We start from the raw sequence: 17,827 nt of genomic DNA, 5'->3' as shown, positions 1-17,827 counted from the left end.
CAGGCAAGCTGGAGCCCATCCCAGCTGACTACGGGTGAAAGGCGGGGTTCACCCTGGACAAGTCGCCAGGTCATCACAGGGCTGACACATAGACACAGACAACCATTCCCACTCACATTCACACCTACGCTCAATTTAGAGTCACCAGTTAACCTAACCTGCATGTCTTTGGACTGTGGGGGAAACCGGAGCACCCGGAGGAAACCCACGCGGACACGGGGAGAACATGCAAACTCCACACAGAAAGGCCCTCGCCGGCCCCGGGGCTCGAACCCAGGACCTTCTTGCTGTGAGGCGACAGCGCTAACCACTACACCACCGTGCCGCCCTATTTTATCTTTTATTTCATTTAATTTGTCCCTTTTGTCTCTTTTTTTTGTGAATGATTTTTAACTTTTGCCTTTGAAAGTAAGAGATTTCATGTCTGTTTTTGTTAATATTTATTAATTATTTGAAATAAAGTTGTTTAAAAAAAGTCTCCTGTTTGAATACATGTGCAGACTGGAGCTGAGTGAAAAAGATGGAATTGTTGGTGTTTAATGATGAACACGTTGTTTAACAGAGCTGAGAGAGCAGAGTATTAATTATTGCTGATGTTTCTGTTGTAATTCTAGAATGATGGAGGGAAAGAGATCAGACTCACCACGACCCAGCTGTGTGTCCATGAAGAGTGACCGGTCAATGGCAGAGCCAATGAACTTCAGAAACAGAGACGGGTGTGGTGATGTGAGGTCAGTACAGTGAGGTGCTTTACGGCACTGTTCCACCTGATCAAACTCACTCGTCTCATTGTGAAGCCCTTCATGAGCTTTATCAGGTGTTGAAGCAGTAAAACCCTAAACTGTGCAGTGCTGCAGCTCTCGGACTGGCAGTGAGGAAAACTGCTGTAAGAGTTCAGTTCAGCCTGCAGTCCCTGAGCTGGAGGGTCTGTGGTGCGACACGAGAACATTTACATCTGGGACATTAATGACATCATCACTATTTTATTCATTCATTCACTCAAACACGTGTTTCTCAGTATGATAGTATCAGCGAGTCAGTGAGTCGATCTGACTTTATGCGAAATAGGCATATCTCTAACATTGTGAGATTATTTTTAGATGTATTACATTATTCAGGGTTGGTTCATGATGACAGGGTTTTTGGGGTTTTTTTTGTTGTTTTTTTTTTAGACTTCTATAAAGCCTTTGATTCTTTGGAACATGATTTTATGATGTCAGCTCTAAACAAATTTGGTTTTGGTCATTTTTAATTTCCCTGAGGGAACCCACCCAAAGGGATCAATAAAGTTCTATCTAATCTAATCTAATCTAATCTAATCTAATCTAATCTAATCTAATCTAATCTAATCTAATCTAATCTATCTTTTGCAAATCAGTCCAAACCTTATATACTAATGAGAACAGCTGTATTAAACTAAACAGCGGCACCTCCCCGAGATTTCCGTTAAATCGTGGAGTCCGGTAAGGGAGTCCTCTATCTGTATACCTCTTTCTTCTGGCTGCCCAACTTCTCAATGTACACATTAAAAACAGTCTTATTAAAGGGATTAGTATTGCAAACAAGGAAATAATAATCAGTCAGCTGGTGGATGATACGGCCCTGTTTCTCAAAGATGCTTCCCAGATATTAGTAGCATACAGCACTATCCAGTCCTTCTCCATGGCATCTGGGCTCTCACTCAGTCTTAATCAATGTGAATTGTTGCCGGTGAATAATTGTTCTGTAACTTCAATCTGTAATATTCTGGTGAGAAATTCCATATTACTAAAGATAGAAAATCCAGAGTCAATCTAAACTTCTCTCCAATCATTGAAAAGACACAGAAGGCTCTTAACCTGTGGTTCCAAAGAGACTTGTCTGTGAAAGACAGAGTTCTGCTCACTAAGGTGGAAGGTATCTCTCGTCTAACCTGTGCTGCTCAGTTATTACAGTGGTATGCAAAAGTTTGCGCACCCCGGTCAAAATTACTGTTACTGTGAACAGTTAAGCAAGTTGAAGATGAAATGATCTCCAGAAGGCATAAAGTTAAAGACGACTCATTCCCTTTATATTTTAAGCATTTTTTACGAAAGAAATGTTCTATTTGGTTGTTATGATCACAGTAATAAGGACAATAATGCATTTTTCATCATCAATCTGATCTTACTTCTTGTCAAACTTCACATTCATAAATGCAAATTCTCAAGCAAGAAGCATCAATTGTTGGTGCTCGGGACAGAAATGGATCAGGACATTGCAACAATTTCCCATGTACAAAACAAAAACGCAGCTAAAACAATTAAAATATGCACTGTGCTTAATCTCTTTATTTGATTTTTCTTTATTCAGTAACCTTGCATTTACTGTTTTATTTTTTGTTTTTAAAATTAATAATAATAATAATAATAATAATAATAATAATAATAATAATAATTATTATTATTATTATACATTTTATTTATAGAGCGCTTTTAATGCTCAATGATGCTTTACAAGTGCCGTGTTTATGTATTTATTTTTGTATTATTATTGTGTTTATTTTATCTTTTATTTCATTTAATTTGTCCCTTTTGTCTTTTTTTGTGAATGATTTTTAACTTTTGCCTTTGAAAGTAAGAGATTTCATGTCTGTTTTTGTTAATATTTATTAATTATTTGAAATAAAGTTGTTTAAAAAAAGTCTCCTGTTTGAATACATGTGCAGACTGGAGCTGAGTGAAAAAGATGGAATTGTTGGTGTTTAATGATGAACACGTTGTTTAACAGAGCTGAGAGAGCAGAGTATTAATTATTGCTGATGTTTCTGTTGTAATTCTAGAATGATGGAGGGAAAGAGATCAGACTCACCACGACCCAGCTGTGTGTCCATGAAGAGTGACCGGTCAATGGCAGAGCCAATGAACTTCAGAAACAGAGACGGGTGTGGTGATGTGAGGTCAGTACAGTGAGGTGCTTTACGGCACTGTTCCACCTGATCAAACTCACTCGTCTCACTGTGAAGCCCTTCATGAGCTTTATCAGGTGTTGAAGCAGTAAAACACTAAACTGTGCAGTGCTGCAGCTCTCGGACTGGCAGTGAGGAAAACTGCTGTAAGAGTTCAGTTCAGCCTGCAGTCCCTGAGCTGGAGGGTCTGTGGTGCGACACGAGAACATTTACACCTGGGACATTAATGACATCATCACTATTTTATTCATTCATTCACTCTAACACGTGTTTCTCAGTATGATAGTATCAGTGAGTCAGTGAGTTGATCTGGCTTTATGCGAAATAGGCATATCTCTAACATTGTGAGATTATTTTTAGATGTATTTCTTTATTCAGAGATGGTTCATGATGACAGGGTTTTTTGGGTTTTTTTTTTTTGGACTTCTATAAAGCCTTTGATTTTTTGGAACATGATTTTATGATGTCAGCTCTAAACAAATTTGGTTTTGGTCATTTTTAATTTCCCTGAGGGAACCCGCCCAAAGGGATCAATAAAGTTCTATCTAATCTAATCTAATCTAATCTAATCTAATCTAATCTAATCTAATCTAATCTAATCTAATCTAATCTAATCTAATCTATCTTTTGCAAATCAGTCCAAACCTTATATACTAATGAGAACAGCTGTATTAAACTAAGCAGCGGCACCTCCCCGAGATTTCCGTTAAATCGTGGAGTCCGGTAAGGGAGTCCTCTATCTGTATACCTCTTTCTTCTGGCTGCCCAACTTCTCAATGTACACATTAAAAACAGTCTTATTAAACGCATTAGTATTGCAAACAAGGAAATAATAATCAGTCAGCTGGTGGATGATACGGCCCTGTTTCTCAAAGAAGCTTCCCAGATATTAGTAGCATGCAGCACTATCCAGTCCTTCTCCAAGGCATCTGGGCTCTCACTCAGTCTTAATCAGTGTGAATTGTTGCCGGTGAATAATTGTTCTGTAACTTCAATCTGTAATATTCCGGGGGGGGATTCCATATTACTAAAGATGGAAAATCCAGAGTCAAGCTAAACTTCTCTCCAATCATTGAAAAGCAGTGAGAGCAGCAGTAGTGCAAGTACAACAAAGTAATCTCTGCAAATATATGTGAATTTTTCTACTTCACAAGTTCTCCAGTTTTTACTTTGGTGAGCTTGATTAAGAGGAATTACTCTCAGTAAGCATTTTGGAAGAAATAACACTCAGCTAGCAGCTAGAAGCTGCCACCAGGCTAGATCCATGCTCCTAGCTAGTGGCTACAATAGCTAGCTATTCTGCTAGCTAGTAGCCATTTTCAGGCTGGATCCAGACTTCCTGCTAGCAGCTACCATCAGGCCGGACCCAGGCTCAAAGAAGTTTCGTCCAGGCTGGTTCCAGGCATCTAGCTAGCAGTGACCACCAACTAATAACTGGCTTTTTGGCTGGCTGGCTGCTAACACCAGGACTGACCCAGGCCCCCAGCTTTTTGTTACCACCAGACTAGCTCTGGGTTACCAGCTAGCAGCAACCAGGATATAAACAACAGCATACACGTTTCCAACCTGATACTGGAAGAAAACAACATGTCACCAAAAAAAGGGGAAAAAAGCAAAAGAAGAGGATTTGCAGTTGGCAGCTAACACCTTGTCACCAAAAAGGGGAAAGGAAGGAAAGGATGAGGATTTTGTGACTTTATCCCAGGTGCATGAAATGTTGGAACAACAAAAACTGTTTTATAAAGAGATGTTGGTACAGCAGGAGCAAAACTTTAAGAGCTTTTTAACAATTGTGATGGAGACAAATAACAAGAGATTAGATGCAATGGGGAGGGAAATAAGTGAATTGTGAGAGAGCCTCCACTACACACAAAAAGATGTTGACGAGCTCCTTGCTAAGGAGAAGAGAACAACCACTAGACTTTCTGAAGTAGACTCAGATCTCTCTGTTGTTGCCAAGAACATCAGTTCATTTTTGTCAAAGATGGACTACTTGGATAGTCAAGTCAGGAAAAACAATATCATGATTGATGGGATCCCTGAGTCTGAGAACGAGAACTGGGCTGAATCAGAAAAGAAGATGAGGCAGATCTTTGCTGAGAAGCTGAAACTCTCAGGCATGGAGTTTGAACGTATACATAGGACTGGGACCTCAAATGGAGATAGAGCCAAGCCAATTGTTGCAAGATTTGTGAGTTATAAGGACAAAGTCAGAGTCATGGAGAGAGCGAAAAATCTAAAAGGGATCAATGTCTACATCAATGAAGACTATCCAGAAGAGGTTCGTCAAAAACGCAAAGAACTCATACCAGCTATGAAGGCAGCGCGTGAGCGGGGGGAAATTGCTTTTTACTTTACTATGATAAACTCATCATCCATTCTGCAGCTAAACCTTCAAAAAAAGGAGCTGGAAATGCAGTAAAGTCTGGTGGTTCGCCTGGGGGTAATGAAGAGAAGTCCGAAGGGTCTGAGGGTTGTAGAACAAATTAAATATGGTTGGACATTTGCATCTGAGTAAGGAACATGGACACAAACCTTTTAAAACTTCCTAACAAAGGCTTGGTATTTGCTCACATAAATGTATGTAGTATCAGGACCAAAATTCAGGAATTGTACAGCCTAATACAGGCAAACAACATTCATATACTTGCAGTAACTGAGACTCATCTGGACTCTTTTATTCTTGATTCAATGGTTGCATTAGATGGATACTTTTTATTTAGAAAGGATAGAGACAGGTATGGAGGGGGAGTGGCTATTTACATACAAAATCATCTTCCTTCAAAAGTGTGTCAGGAATTTATGTGTAGTAATGTAGAAGCACTGTGGGTACAAATACATCTACCTCACTTGAAACCAGTTTTGGTTGGTTGCTGCTACAGGCCTCCTAGCGCAAATCTCAGTATTTTAATGATGTGTGTGATATGATTGACAGGGTTGCTGACCCAAAGACTGAAATCTATCTGCTTGGGGACATGAATATTGACTGGCTAGATAGTAATTGTTCTTTGAAGAAAAGGTTATCATCGCTGGCTAATGCATGTAATTTGTCACAAATTGTTACTATGCCAACCAGAGTAGTTACTAATTTTGTGGGACATACTTCGTTTACTTGCATAGATCATATCTACACCAATTCCCCGGAGTTGTGCTCAAAGCCGATTTCTCTACCTGTTGGCTTCAGTGATCATAATATTATAGTTACAGTAAGAAAATTAAAGGTACCAAAAACAGGCCCTAAGGTCATATACAAAAGGTCATATAAGGGGTTCACTGAAAATAATTTCTTAGTTGATGTTGGAAGAATTGATTGGAAAGGTGTGTACTCAGCTGATGATCCAGACATCTCTTTAAATGAATTTATGAACATTTTTATGAAAATTGTGAACTTAAATACTCCCATGAAGAAATTTACAGTGAAGTGTAGAGCCGCCCCTTGGATCGATGAGGGGATGAAACGGTTAATGAAAGAAAGGGATGAAGCTAAAAGAGTGTGGGTTACATCTCGCTCTGCTGAGGACAGACTAACATACTGCACGCTGAGAAACAGAGTGACTAAGTTGAACAAAGCTAAGAAGAAGGAACATTACAAACAGTGAATAAGTAATGTAAAACATGATGGTAAACAGCTTTGGAATACTTTAAATGAAATTATGGGAAGAAACAAAAATGGGTGTGCCCCTTTTGTAGAGGCCAATGGTGAGTTTATAACAAAGCCTGTAGATATTGCTAATTATTTTAATAACTTTTTTTTACAAGTAAAGTTCACAAATTAAGGCAGAGTATGTACTGCACTAATTCCAACACTTAATTACTAGTGAAATTATGAAGGATAAGAAATGTAGTTTTAAATTCCAATGTGTTAATGTAGAGGAGGTCAAGAGGCTGTTAGAGTCCCTCCCTGCCTATGGTTCAGCAGGCACTGACAACCTTGATAGCAAGTTACTGAAGCTGGCTGCTAATCACATTTCAGGGCCTATATGTCATATATTAAATAGATGTTTTTTAACTGGAAAGTGTCCTGGGCAGTGGAAGGAGGGTAAGATTATTCCACTGCCTAAGGACAGCAGATCAACGTTCAGTGGACCCAACAGTCGCCCTATAAGTATACTTCCTGTGCTGAGTAAAATTATGGAAAGGATCATTTATGTTCAGATACAGGATTACTTTACTTCCAATAGATTAACCACCAAATACCAGCATGCATATAGGAAAGGATACTCAACTTGTACTGCTCTGACTCAGATGACAGATGATTGGTTAAGGGAGATCGATAACTCTAAGGTAGTGGCTGCTGTTATGTTAGACTTCAGTGCTGCTTTTGATGTAATTGATCATGAGTTGTTGATTGGAAAGCTTATATCCTATGGCTTCACATAAAATGCCAATTCCTTGATTAGGAGCTATCTCTGTGCTAGAACACAGAGAGTTTGCTACAATGGCAGCTTATCTAATATCAATAACATAACTTGTGGTGTGCCTCAAGGAAGTTGTCTTGGACCGTTACTCTTCTCTATATTTACTAATGATTTGCCCTTTGCAGTAAAAAATGCTACTATGGTAATGTATGCTGATGATTCTACAATGTATTGTGCAGCTAATAATTATAATGAACTTATTGAAGTGATATCACAAGAACTGGAAACTGTGTATGGATGGATTACATTGAACAAGCTTGTCTTGAATATATCCAAAACTAAGAGTATTTTATTTGGGTCTAGACACAAACTGGCTACTAAGCCAAAGTTGGAGCTATGTGTGGCCAAAGACCCCATAGAACAAGTGGGAAAGGTGAAATTGCTGGGCATGGTCATTGACAACCATCTGTTATGGTCAGAACATATAGATAGAATAATTCAAAAAATGGGCAGTGGTATTCATTTTATAAGACAATGTGCACCATATGTGCCATTTAAAATCCTGGAGCAAGTCTGCAAATCTTTAATTTGATCTCATCTGGATTACTGCTCAGTGGTCTGGGCCTCGGCCTCAAAAAAGGATCTGGCAAAACTACAAGTTGTTCAGAACAGAGCTGCTAGGCTTGTCCTAGGATGTTCATCTAGAACTAGCATCCATAAGATGCAGACTACGTTGTCATGGCTCAGCGTTGAGAAGAGGCTGGCCCTAAGCACAGTGACATTTCTTAGTGAAACAATGAAAACGCATAGACCTGAGATTATGATACATCAAGTAGTGTTTTGTAATACAGTTCACAAACATGACACCAGGAAAGCGGGTAAGGGTGACATTGTACAACCAAATCCAATAACTAATGCCGCTTTTCCACTACAAACGCGGCTGAGCCGTGCCGTGCCGAGTCGAGCTGAGTCGAGCTGAGCGGGGCTGTTGGAGTTGCATTTCGACTACAACCGCGCTGAACCGTGCTGGCTGGAAGTGGGTGGACACATTGGGTGGAGTTAGCGAAAGTGGGTGGACGTCATGTGATGCCGTTAAGCAGCACAAACAGTGACATCAGTGACAGTGGCGGAACAAGTCAGAGCCGGGCCGGGGGCGGGGCAAATGACCGGGCCCTTTATTAAAGCTTATCATAACATCATTTTAGGCTACAAAATGTCCGCAACTGCGGTGTTTACCAATTTCAACACTACCGGGTGCAACTATGTTATTTAGTACATCAAGTCGTTCAAACGAACATGTAACTCAGAAACAAAAAACATTAGGATCCTGTACATGGCTCATAATAAAACATCAATAGCCTATACTGCGCACATTATTTGAAGGGCATACGAATGAGCGCTCAGAGGTTGCAACGCTGACAGGAAGAGTCAGAAATAAAAGGAGGGCGGTGCAAACCTCACTGAATGCACTGTGTTTACCAATTTCAACACTACGGGGTGCAACTATGTTATTTTGTACATTAAGTCCTTCAAACGAACATGTAACTCAGAAACAAAAAAAACATTCGGCGACATACTGTACATGGCTCATAATAAAACATCAATAGCCTACTGCGCGCATTATTTGAAGGGCATACGACGAGCCTTGCGCTCCGCGAACTCGTCCACGATGCTCTGTATGTCACTGATTCAGTGAGCTTTTAAGCGGTAGTCTCACGACCCGAATAGTAAACAATAAACATGGAGGACATGGAGTCGTTAGTGTTGCTGGTCTGGGTGCTGTGGCTTGTTGTCACCTGGCAAGAGCGTATAGATGAGGCGAGGCGCATAAGGCTTCAGAAATTCTCGTAATTCATAATTATTATTCTTCCGGGTTTGCGGTGTTTACAGATCCCAGCGCGCTCGCGGGGCGTGTGTGGGCATGTGAGGACACTCCTCCTCACCAATCAGTGCACAGGGGAGTGTCTGCTCACGCCCCCAACCTCAGTCGGCACGGTTTGGCTCGCTTCAGCCCTACTCCAAAACGGTGCGAGTTTTAGGGGCTAAGCAGGGCTGAAACGAGCTGAGTCGTGCTGGTTTTTGGTAGTCGAAACGCGAGCCGTGTCGGGCTGAAGTGAGCTGAAGCGAGCTGAAGTGAGCTGAAAAAGGGTAGTGGAAAAGGGCCATAATTCACTGAAAAGAACTGTGCTTTATAGAGCAATTAAGATATGGAATGAATTGCCACTTGATATTCATCAAGACAAATTCAAAAGATCCTTTAAAAAGAGACTAAGGCTACGTTTACATTAGACTGTATCTGTCTCGTTTTCTTCGCGGACGCACTGTCCGTTTACATTAAACCCCCTGGAAAAGCCAGGAAACGGGAATCCGCCAGCGTCCACGTATTCAATCCAGATCGTGTCAGCTCCGGTGCTGTGTAAACATTCAGAATACGCGAATACGCTGTGCTGAGCTCTAGCTGGCGTCTCATTGGACAACGTCACTGTGACATCCACCTTCCTGATTCGCTGGCGTTGGTCATGTGACGCGACTGCTGAAAAACGGCGCGGACTTCCGCCTTGTATCACCTTTCATTAAAGAGTATAAAAGTATGAAAATACTGCAAATACTGATGCAAATACTGCCCATTGTGTAGTTATGATTGTCTTTAGGCTTGCCATCCTTCCACTTGCAAGTGGTAAGTGATATGCGCTGGGATCACACACACAGCGGCTCAGTCCCGAATCACAGCTTGTTCACTTCACTCGCATGCTCTGTGAGCTGCACAAGGCCGGAGTGCGCACCCTCCAGAGGGCACTCACTGTTCAGGGCGGAGTGATTTGGAGTGCAGGATGCCTGCGGAGCCGAGCGTATCCGCGTATTGGTGTTGCTGTGTGCACGGTTAACGGTTTTAGTGTAAACGCGAATCGTTTTAAGAACATTAATCTGATGATCCGCTGATTCAACGTAATGTAAACATAGCCTAAAAGTGTATGTTTTGAATGGTTAATATAGGTGTCGGCTTAAGCTGTATAGTTTGTATTTTTATATTGTTTTATTAGGTGTTCAAAGGAGTACTTTAGCAATGTATAGGTGGCAGCACTGCATTTTACTTTTTGAAAAATTGAGGTGGCAGCACTGCATTTTATAACTGTTTGCTACAACTGTTCCTGAACTTTTTAGTACAAGTATTTTAGTCATGCATTTTGCTATATTAGAACTTTTGAATTTTTAACTTGCACTTAGCATTTTGTAATGCATGTATATTTGTATGTTTTTTAACCGTTGAAATGATATGTTTTGAATTGGGGACCCCAGGAAGACTAGCGAACTGCTATGGCACAAGCTAATGGGGATCCTTTAATAAAATAAATAAATAAATAAATAAATAAAGACACAGAAGGCTCTTAACCTGTGGTTCCAAAGAGACTTGTCTCTGAAAGACAGAGTTCTGCTCACTAAGGTGGAAGGTATCTCTCGTCTAATCTGTGCTGCTCAGTTATTACAGTGGTATGCAAAAGTTTGCACACCCCGGTCAAAATTACGGTTACTGTGAACAGTTAAGCAAGTTGAAGATGAAATGATCTCCAGAAGGCATAAAGTTAAAGATGACTCATTCCCTTTATATTTTAAGCATTCTTTATGAAAGAAATGTTCTATTTGGTTGTTATGATCACAGTAATAAGGACAATAATGCATTTTTCATCATCAGTCTGATCTTACTTCTTGTCAAACTTCACATTCATAAATGCAAATTCTCAAGCAAGAAGCATCAATTGTTGGTGCTCGGGACAGAAATGGATCAGGACATTGCAACAATTTCCCATGTACAAAACAAAAACGCAGCTAAAACAATTAAAATATGCACTATGCTTAATCTCTTTATTTGATTTTTCTTTATTCAGTAACCTTGCATTTGCTGTTTTATTTTTTGTATTTAAAATTATTATTATTATTAATAATAATAATAATAATAATAATAATAATAATATTATTATTATTATTAAAATTAAACATTTTATTAAAGAGCACTTTTAATGCTCAATGATGCTTTACAAGGGGCATATGTGTTTATGTATTTATTTTTATTATTATTATTGTATTTATTTTATATTTTATTTCATTTAATTTGTCCCTTTTGTCTTTTTTGTGCATGATTTTTAACTTTTGCCTTTGAAAGTAAGAGATTTCATATCTGTTTTTGTTAATATTTATTAATTATTTGAAATAAAGTTGTTTAAAAAAAGTCTCCTGTTTGAATACATGTGCAGACTGGAGCTGAGTGAAAAAGATGGAATTGTTGGTGTTTAATGATGAACACGTTGTTTAACAGAGCTGAGAGAGCAGAGTATTAATTATTGCTGATATTTCTGTTGTAATTCTAGAATGATGGAGGGAAAGAGATCAGACTCACCACGACCCAGCTGTGTGTCCATGAAGAGTGACCGGTCAATGGCAGAGCCAATGAACTTCAGAAACAGAGACAGCAGTGCTGATGTGAGGTCAGTACAGTGAGGTGTTTTACGGCACTGTTCCACCTGATCAAACTCACTCGTCTCATTGTGAAGCCCTTCATGAGCTTTATCAGGTGTTGAAGCAGTAAAACACTAAACTGTGCAGTGCTGCAGCTCTCGGACTGGCAGTGAGGAAAACTGCTGTAAGAGTTCAGTTCAGCCTGCAGTCCCTGAGCTGGAGGGTCTGTGGTGCGACACGAGAACATTTACACCTGGGACATGAATGACATCATCACTATTTTATTCATTCATTCACTCAAACACGTGTTTCTCAGTATGATAGTATCAGTGAGGAAATCTTGAACTCAGTGTATTGTGTTCAGAGGACAGTGTTAAATATCTGTCTCTGTATTTATTAGTGTGTGTTGGACAGCTGTGGTACATATAGTCCATATTACAGGATGGGTTTTGTTTGTTCACAGACCACAAAAGAAGAAATCAAACCTCAGCAGCAATCAGCTGGAGTCCATATTCAAGGTGTGTGTCTCTTTAATCTGTGTAACGTGTGTGTGAGGAGGTTGCAGGTTTTTTATTTTAGATCATGATAATTGACAGATTTAGTGATGTGCAGCAGCATTATGGGTAATCAGACAGAGTTTCAGTTGTAACTGTGGGAATAGAAAGAGACTTTTCTTCTTTTCCTGAAATAAAATCCTCTCTCGCTGTGTAACATTATAATATACAGATCTGTTCCTGTGTGTTTCTAACCAGGAGCTGGAACACAAAGTCATCAGTGTGATAATGACGGAGCTGAAGAGGTTTAAGGAGCTCCTGAGTCCAGATTCCCCAGCATGCTCTGAGAGGGAGGTGAAGGATGAGGAGGGTCAGAGCAGCGTCAGAGAGGGAGTGCTGAAGCTCACACTGCACTTCCTGAAGAACATGAACCACACAGATCTCGCTCACACACTGCGCAACAGTAAGAGCTCTGAGTCATGACTTTATTTTATGAATCAGGGATGAACAGCAGCATTTGAAAGAGTTTTACATTTTATATTGTTCTCAGTGATTTTGCATTAAAACATGTTCTTTCTTTGTTTCTTAGAGTCTGTGGCCCCTGTGTGTCAGAAAAAACTGAAATCCAACCTGAGAGAGAAGTTTAAAAGAATTAATGAAGGAATCTCACAGCATGGAAGCTCAGCTCTTCTGAATGAGATCTACACAGAGCTCTACATCACAGAGGGTTGGAGTGGAGACGTCAATAAAGAACATGAGGTGAGACAGATTGAGATGGTGTCCAGGAGACCAGCAACACAGGAGACACCCATCAAATGTAAGGATCTCTTTAAAGACACGTCCATCAGAAGTGTGCTGACTAAAGGAGTTGCTGGAATTGGAAAAACAATCTCTGTGCAGAAGTTCATTCTGGACTGGACTGAAGGAGAAGCAAATCAGGATTTCACCTTCATGTTCCCACTTCCCTTTAGAGAGCTGAATCTGATGAAGGAGAGAAAGCTCAGTCTGATGAAGCTTCTTCATCACTTTTTCCCAGAAATGAAAGAATTACGATTAATAGACTGTGATATTAACAAAGTGCTGTTGGTCTTTGATGGTCTGGATGAGTGTCGACTTCCTCTAAATTTCCAGAACAATGAGAGATTGTGTGATGTGATGGAGTCGGCCTCAGTGGATGTGCTGCTGACAAACCTCATCAAGGGGAATCTGCTTCCCTCTGCTCTCCTCTGGATAACCACTCGACCAGGAGCAGCCGATCAGATCCCTCCTGAGTGTGTAGGCCAGGTAACAGAGGTACGAGGGTTCAGTGATCCTCAGAAAGAGGAGTACTTCAGGAAGAGGATCAGTGATCAGAGCCTGGCCAATAAAATCATCACACACATGAAGTTTTCAAGAAGTCTCTACATCATGTGCCACATCCCAGTCTTCTGCTGGATCTCAGCCACTGTTTTCGAGAGAATGTTGGGTGAAGCAGAGAGTGGAGAGATCCCCAAGACTCTGACTCAAATGTTCACACACTTCCTGATCTTTCAGATTAAACACAAGGAGCAAAAGTACCATCAGAAATGTGAGCCTGATCCTCAGCAGACCAGAGAGAGTATCCTGGCACTGGGAAAACTGGCTTTCCAACAGCTGGAGAAAGGAAACCTGATCTTCTATGAGGAAGACCTGATAGAGTGTGGCATTGATGTGAGAGAAGTGCCAGTGTACTCAGGAGTGTGCACCCAAATCTTCAGAGAGGAGTTTGGGCTTCACCTGGGGAAGGTCTTCAGCTTTGTACATCTGAGTGTTCAGGAGTTTCTGGCTGCTTTATATGCGTTTTTCTGCTTCATCAGCAGAAATGTAGCAGAACAACAAACCACTGATCTGTCTGATCTTTTCAAAAAGTCAAACATGTCTGATTTCCTCCGGAGTGCAGTGGACAAGGCCTTACAGAGCGAGAATGGACACCTGGACCTGTTCCTCCGCTTCCTTCTGGGTCTCTCACTGGAGTCCAATCAGACTCTCTTACGAGGCTTAATCCCCCAGACAGGAAGTAACTCTCGCAGCAAACAGGAAACAGTTGAGTTCATCAAGGAGAAGATCAGGAAGAATCCATCTCCAGAGAAATCCATCAATCTGTTCCACTGTTTGAATGAACTGAATGATCATTCTCTCATGCAGGAAGTACAACATTATGTGAATAGTGGAGATTCCAGGCATCTCAGAGGAACCAGACTCTCTCCTGCTCAGTGGTCAGCTCTGGTGTTTGTGTTACTGACCTCAGAACAGGAGCTGGATGAGTTTAATTTGAGTAAATATGACCCATCAGAGGAATGTCTTCTGAAGATGCTGCCAGTGGTCAAAGTCTCCAGAAAAGCTGAGTGAGTATTTTTATTTATAAATGTATTACGGCATGGTTTGTTATTGTCATGCTGAACTGCACTGTTTGGATTAATGCTTGTTAATAGTTCCTCTAATCATCTTTAAACACAGCTCTGATGATCCACACCAAACTACCAAACATCTCGAGGTGACAGATCTGTAACTGGACGAGCACAGAGAACAAAACACACCAACTGTTTTACCGTCTCTGTGAAATTCCACATATAACTGGCTGTAAAGTGCAACTGGGATTGGCATGTTATTAACTGGGAGTGTGCAGTTATAGAGTTCTTTATATTGTGTAAAAAAATGCATGATATCTGCAGTGTTGGTTGTAGAAACTTGAACACAGGTCAGAGTGGAGTGTTTGTCGGCTGCTCGCTCTCTCACGTGTGTGTTCTGTCCATGAGCTAATGGTGTGATAATAAATTGTAGCTGAGAGATCGTGGAGTGCAGAAAGACGTCGCTGCTCCTGTAAATGTGCTGATGTGGCGTCCTGTCCTCTGATTTCTGTGTGTGAGAGAAACTCACTCACATTTCTGTTCCATGCTAAAGTTTAGCTGGATTATGGCTGTGTTTGAGATCAGTGTTCTGATATTTCATCATTTCTCTTCCAGTCTGTGTGGGTGTAAACTGACCGAGGAAAGCTGTAGAGCTCTGTCCTCAGTTCTCAGCTCAAACTCCTCCAGACTGAGAGAACTGGACCTGAGTTACAATTATAACCTGCAGGATTCAGGAGTGAAGCTGCTTTCTGCTGGACTGGAGAATCCACACTGTACACTGGAGATACTGAGGTACACACACACACACACACACACACACACACACACACACAGAGTAGAGTTCTAATAAACACAGTCACATCCACTTTTCATCTGTGGTCATTTTAATTGTAGTGATCTGATAGATTTTCATTCGGCATATCAGACGCTCGCTGGCTGCGGTGTGAAAATTGTCCATGCAGACGCTCATCTGAGTTTCCAGATCTGCCATTGCTTAACTCTTGAATATTTTCTATCATGAATATAATAATAATAATAATAATAATAATAATAATAATAATAATAATAATCACCCCCATGCCTATTTTGATTGTCGTGTGTGTGAGATGGAGAGTAAATGTTCTGGAGATAAACATTTTGTGTAGCTGATGTTTTTGATGCTAAAACTGAGTGTGTTAAGTGTGAGAAGGTTTTCTTTCTTGCAGGATGTGTAACTGCAGGATTACAGATGAAGGTTGTGCTGCTCTGGCTTCAGCTCTGAGGTCAAATCCCTCATTACACCTGAGAGAACTGGATCTGAGTGGGAATAATCCAGGAGAATCAGGAGTGAATCTGCTCTCTGATCTACTGAAGGATCCACACTGTACACTGGAGACACTACAGTGAGTTACTGACTTACTGTCTCTTTACTGTATTGGATGATCCCAGGCTTGTAGTACTCGAGTCTGACTCGTGCCCTAATTTTAAGGACTCGTGACTCAAATTGGACTTGAGCACTGATGACTCGGACTCGTACATTAACTGCTTTCAGATTCGTAAACTGGAGACGAGGACTCTGATTTTTTTTCTTTATTTTTTGTATCATGCCATAATAAATTGGCATAAGATATTTATATCTACATTAATTTTTGTATGCATTTTGTGCAAGAGTGTCACACCTGTTCACCTTGGCGTGTGCATCAGATAGACTCTCAGACATGCTCCAGACAGCGCGCTGTAAATGTTTTCACATACAGTAAAGTAGGCATATCAGACACTCACTGGCCGTGCTGTGAAAATAACCCTAACCCCTGACTACATCATCGCTTATTTACCGCAATGCATTATTATTTTTTTTTTCAAGTCAAGTCAACTTTATTGTCAGATACAGTGGTGCTTGAAAGTTTGTGAACCCTTTAGAATTTTCTATATTTCTGCATAAATCTGACCTAAAACATCATCAGATTTTCACACAAGTCCTAAAAGTAGATAAAGAGAACCCAGTTAAACAAATGAGACAAAAATATTATACTTGGTCATTTATTTATTGAGGAAAATGATCCAATATTACATATCTGTGAGTGGCAAAAGTATGTGAACCTCTAGGACTTGCAGTTAGTTTGAAGGTGAAATTAGAGTCAGGTGTTTTCAATCAATGGGATGACAATCAGGTGTGAGTGACCACCCTGTTCTATTTAAAGAACAGGGATCTATCAAAGTCTGATCTTCACAACACACTTTTGTGGAAGTGTATCATGGCATGAACAAAGGAGATTTCTGAGGACCTCAGAAAAAACGTTGTTGATGCTCATCAGGCTGGAAAAGGTTACAAAACCATCTCTAAAGAGTTTGGACTCCACCAATCCACAGACAGACAGATTGTGTACAAATGGAGGAAATTCAAGACCATTGTTACCCTCTCCAGGAGTGGTCAACCAACAAAGATCACTCCAAGAGCAAGGCGTGTAATAGTCGGCGAGGTCACAAAGGCCCCAGGGTAACTTCTAAGCAACTGAAGGCCTCTCTCACATTGGCTAATGTTAATGTTCATGAGTCCACCATCAGGAGAACACTGAACAACAATGGTGTGCATGGCAGGGTTGCAAGGAGAAAGCCACTGATCTCCAAAAAGAACATTGCTGCTCATCTGCAGTTTGCTAAAGCTCACGTGGACAAGCCAGAAGGCTATTGGAAAAATGTTTTGTGGACAGATGAGACCAAAATAGAAATTTTTGGTTTAAATGAGAAGCGTTATGTTTGGAGAAAGGAAACCACTGCATTCCAGCATAAGAACCTTATCCCATCTGTGAAACATGGTGGTGGTAGTATCATGGTTTGGGCCTGTTTTGCTGCATCTGGGCCAGGACAGCTTGCCATCATTGATGGAACAATGAATTCTGAATTATACCAGCGAATTCTAAAGGAAAATGTCAGGACATCTGTCCATGGACTGAATCTCAAGAGAAGGTGGGTCATGCAGCAAGACAATGACCCTAAGCACACAAGCCATTCTACCAAGGAATGGTTAAAGAAGAATAAAGTTAATGTTTGGAATGGCCAAGTCAAAGTCCTGACCTTAATCCAATCAAAATGTTGTGGAAGGACCTGAAGCGAGCAGTTCATGTGAGGAAACCCACCAACATCCCAGAGTTGAAGCTGTTCTGTATGGAGGAACGGGCTAAAATTCCTCCAAGCCGGTGTGCAGGACTGATCAACAGTTACCAGAAATGTTTAGTTGCAGTTATTGCTGCA

At 40.6% G+C, this 17,827-nt stretch overlaps 1 protein-coding gene across 1 annotated transcript in view; it reads left to right on the top strand.

The window, feature by feature from the left end:
• Positions 1-665: 665 nt before the first annotated feature.
• LOC132864475 (NLR family CARD domain-containing protein 3-like) overlaps positions 666-17,827 on the top strand; it is a 1,256,659-nt gene continuing 1,239,497 nt past the window's right edge. The window contains exons 1-8 of the mRNA XM_060897892.1: positions 666-731; positions 2,801-2,917; positions 11,649-11,765; positions 12,200-12,254; positions 12,489-12,693; positions 12,820-14,593; positions 15,212-15,388; positions 15,802-15,978. Coding sequence (XP_060753875.1) covers positions 682-731; positions 2,801-2,917; positions 11,649-11,765; positions 12,200-12,254; positions 12,489-12,693; positions 12,820-14,593; positions 15,212-15,388; positions 15,802-15,978 — 2,672 coding nt within the window. The 5' untranslated portion in view covers positions 666-681. The remainder of the gene's footprint in view (positions 732-2,800; positions 2,918-11,648; positions 11,766-12,199; positions 12,255-12,488; positions 12,694-12,819; positions 14,594-15,211; positions 15,389-15,801; positions 15,979-17,827) is intronic.

This window comes from Neoarius graeffei, chromosome 17 (genome assembly GCF_027579695.1).
Source record: "Neoarius graeffei isolate fNeoGra1 chromosome 17, fNeoGra1.pri, whole genome shotgun sequence".
Lineage (NCBI taxonomy): Eukaryota > Metazoa > Chordata > Actinopteri > Siluriformes > Ariidae > Neoarius > Neoarius graeffei.
Note: the sequence above shows the minus strand (reverse complement) of the source record. Positions and strands in the feature narration are given on the sequence as shown.